General features: G+C 57.3%; 1 protein-coding gene across 1 annotated transcript in view; it reads right to left on the bottom strand.

Annotated features, from left to right (window-relative positions):
* Window positions 1-1,568: 1,568 nt before the first annotated feature.
* The window catches only part of LOC106809351, a 34,797-nt gene continuing 32,554 nt past the window's right edge, over window positions 1,569-3,811 (bottom strand). Inside the window, exons 6-7 of the mRNA XM_014812415.1 lie at window positions 3,378-3,630; window positions 1,569-3,055 (exon numbers count right to left, since the gene is read on the bottom strand). Of these exons, the coding sequence (XP_014667901.1) occupies window positions 1,569-3,055; window positions 3,378-3,630 (1,740 nt within the window). The remainder of the gene's footprint in view (window positions 3,056-3,377; window positions 3,631-3,811) is intronic.

The following is a 3,811-nucleotide window of genomic DNA, read 5'->3' as shown; positions in this document are numbered from 1 at the left end:
TGCTCCGCAGAATAGGAACGAAATTACCCGGCATGTTCTAAAGACTTTACTGCCTGTCGTGTCATCTGCCTGCTGTGGGTACACGCTCCGCGCGCGCCATCTATCGACGCGATTACTCTGCAACAGCGCGTCTATGTATGATTACATCGCGATGACACGAATTAACACATGATTGATTACACATAGAAGCGATCACATACATACATACATACATACACACATACGTAGATACGCACGCATACACGCACACGCGCACGCAAGTACGCACGCACGCACGCCCTCACGCACGCACGCACGTACGCGCGCACGTACGTACGCACGCACGTACACAAACACACACGCACGCACGCACGCACGCACGCACGCACGCACGCACGCACGCACGCACGCACGCACGCACACACACACACACACACACACACACACACACACACACACACACACAGCCCGTGCATGCCTGTTTACTTCCTACCTGCCTACCTGCCTACCTGCCTACCTACCTGCATGCCTTCCTGCCTACCTACCTGCCTGCTTGCCTGCCTGCTTGCCTGCCTACATTCTTGCCTACTGGCCTGCCTGCCTGTCTGCCTGCTTGCCTGTCTGCCTACATGCCTGCCTGCCTGCCTACCTGCCTACCTACCTACCCACCTGCCTGCCTGCTTGCCTACCTACATACATGCCTGCCTGCCTGTCTACCTGCGCACCTACCTGCCCACCTACCTGCCTGCTTGCCTGCATTATGCATACCTTCTTGCCTGCCTGCCTGCCTGCCTGTCTGCCTGCTTGCCTGCCTGCGTGCCTGCATACCTGCCTGCCTGCCTGCTTGCCTACCTGCCTGCCTACAACACACAGTAGTGATATGTTTATAATAGAGGTGACTGGTTACGAGAGAGAACATCGACCGCTCACAGAGATAATACGGCCCCGCGCAATTATCCATATAGACAAGAGCATATAAATATGGCCTTCTTTATATGCTCTTGATATAGACCTACTGATGGACCTCTAAACGACGAATGTGCGTGGGTGGGTACCTGCCTACGTGCATACGTGTGTGTGTGCGTGCGCGCGCGTGTGTGAGTGCGTGTGTGCGTGTGTGCGTGTGTGCGTGTATATATATATATATGGACAAAAGAGTTATTTAATTCACGGATGTAAATTTATTTAAACGTTACCATTTACGAGTTAGCTAAATCACTCTTTTGTCCCTAGCTACTTCCTCACCATTACTGATGACAAGACAGAAACTCATCATCATTTCAATTTTGACTAATCTTTCTGCCCCCTCCTCTCAGAATTTCGGGTTCCTCAGACGATCACTGCATGCTAGCCGAAAATCCTAGAGTATCAGTAGAAATTCCCCCGACGTCAACAGAAGATTCCCGAATATCGACGGAAGATTCCCGGATGTCAGCAGAAGATTCCCGGATGTCAGCAGATCGCAGCTCCCCGGATGTCGTAGGATGATCCCACGATGTGCGCAAATGATCCCCAGACGTCGATGAATGGTTCCGGGAAGAGTGTGCGCGTGGAGTGTACAGCTATGGATTTATTTTCAGGCGCTCGGTCTACGTGGTGAGGTTGATTGCACTTAACTTGGGCGAGGCACTGCCGGGCGGTGGAGTCTTACTCAAGTCGTTCTGTTGAGCATTCAGCACTTTTGATTTCACGTCCGTCGGCACGCCCGCAGCGCCACTGCCGACGTCGCCCGCTTTTTGGTTTCCTCTCGTCGCGTCGTCGACGTCGGGCGCATCGGCGACGACGCTCAGCGGCGTGCGCGCCGACGCCGATGACGCGAGCAGCGTCGCCGTCAGCGTCGAGTTGGTCGGCGTCGTCGGCGTCGTCTGCTTCGGAGTGACGACCTTCAGCGCTTCCGACTCGGGCATGTTCCAGTCGAACGACGTCTCCATGTCGCCGCCGGCCCCCGATCCGGCGTAGTTGATGAACTCCGACGACATGTTGAAGTAGGAGCCCGGAACGTACTGCATGCCGTAGTCGTACTCGATGTCCCACTCCATGCCGATGTCGAACCCGCCCGCGTCGCTCGGCGTCGTCGCCGCGAGGCTGCGCGTCGGCGTCGGCCGGCCCGACAGCGGGATGTTCTCCTCGCGCGACGGCGACAGCTGCGCGCCGCTCGCGTGCCGACGCCGTCGCTCGGGGCTCGCCTGCTGCTGCTGCTGCCCCCTAGAGGAGCCGCTGTATTTCGACTGCAGCGACGTCTTGCTGGAGTGCGTCGGCGTGCTCTCCGGTCGTCGCGCGTCGTCCTGCAGCGTCGACGATGACGTGCCGCGCTTCCGATCGCTGTCCGGCTTGCCGACGGCCGTCGCCACGTAGCCGCCGTCGCGCAGCAGGCTGGTCGGCCGCGGCCGACGCTCCCGCGCGGGGGCGCTGCCCTCGGCGGGGTCGTACGGCGGCGGCACCTCCCAGTTCTGCTCGATGCTCTGCTGCATGACGTCATCGTGCACGTCGGCGGCGACTTCCGTTTCGTCGGGCAGCAGCAGCTTCTGCTTCGAATGTCGGTCCTTGCCCGCGTGCTTGCCGTTCCGGAAGTCAAAGTTTGGCGAGTCGGCGTCGGCGTGGCGCGGACTCTGCTGCTGCTGCTGCTGCTTCTTCTGCCACTTGTAGGCCTCGCGCGCCGCCTTCGCCTTGAACACGTTGATGTCGTGTAGGTAGTCCTCGGGGCTGGCGTTGTACTGGTAGGGGCTCGGGATGCTCGGGGGCGACCGGCGACTCGGCGAATCATCGAGTCGCTCCCCGGGTATCGAGCCGCCGCGACCGGCGCGCCCCTCGCGGAACACGTAGAGGCATTCTCTCTTCGCGTCGGCGGCGTCGTCGGAGCTGCGCTGGCTGAGCGGGGTGAAGCGCGGCGTCGTGTTCGTCGTGCCGTCCTTGTAGAGCAGCAGCTGCTTGCGATGCAGACGCCGCCGCTTGTGCACATGCACGAGCACGAGACCGACGACGATGACGATTGTGGCGGCGCAGACGCTGATGCCGACGACGCTGATGATGTTCTCGTACCACTGCTCGCGCTCGGCGTCCGTGACGATGCTCTCCCCTGATGATGATGATGACGACGAAGACGATGATGATAATGATGAAAAAAACACGCACGGTTAGTACATCCATCCATCCAAAATGGCGAGCATATAACAAGGGTTGTTTGTGTTTTTGCAACCTATTATTAATTAGTATTCCTTATAACATAGTTAATATTATTAATTTGTAATTATTATCAATTAAGAATGTCACGTAGACTATTATAATAATCGAATATCAAAATTTCAATCAGATTGTAATTTCAGAATAAAATCAGCATTAAATAACATGAAAAATCTTTAACGGATTCACTCTCCCCAAAGCGTTCACCCGATTCTTACCCAACACGATCCTATACTCGACAGCGAAGCCCGACCCCGTTTCCGAAAGCCCCAGCGGGTCTCTGAGCGGAGTCTTAAACTCGAGCATCGCGCCATTGGCTGACGTCTGCAGAGGGGGCGGCACCAGCGCGCCGGACTGCATGAGCAGGAGGCTTGCCTGCCGATCGACGCCGTCGCGCACGCGCAGTGTCTCGCTGCGTGAGTTCAGGTCGAAGAGTGCGAAGGTGAGGTTGACGCGGCTGCCTCTGGGACCCTGCGTGCGCGCAGCAGTACACCGAGTTTATACGTATGTCACACACACGCGCGCGCGCACGCACACACGCGCGCGCAAGAACACACACAAACACACACACATGCACACACATGCATACACGCACACACGTACATACACACAAACACACGCATACACACACCACACACACACACACACACAT

The sequence above is a fragment of the Priapulus caudatus genome, unplaced genomic scaffold (assembly GCF_000485595.1).
Source record: "Priapulus caudatus unplaced genomic scaffold, Priapulus_caudatus-5.0.1 Scaffold347, whole genome shotgun sequence".
Lineage (NCBI taxonomy): Eukaryota > Metazoa > Priapulida > Priapulimorpha > Priapulimorphida > Priapulidae > Priapulus > Priapulus caudatus.
This window is presented reverse-complemented; position numbering and strand designations above follow the sequence as displayed.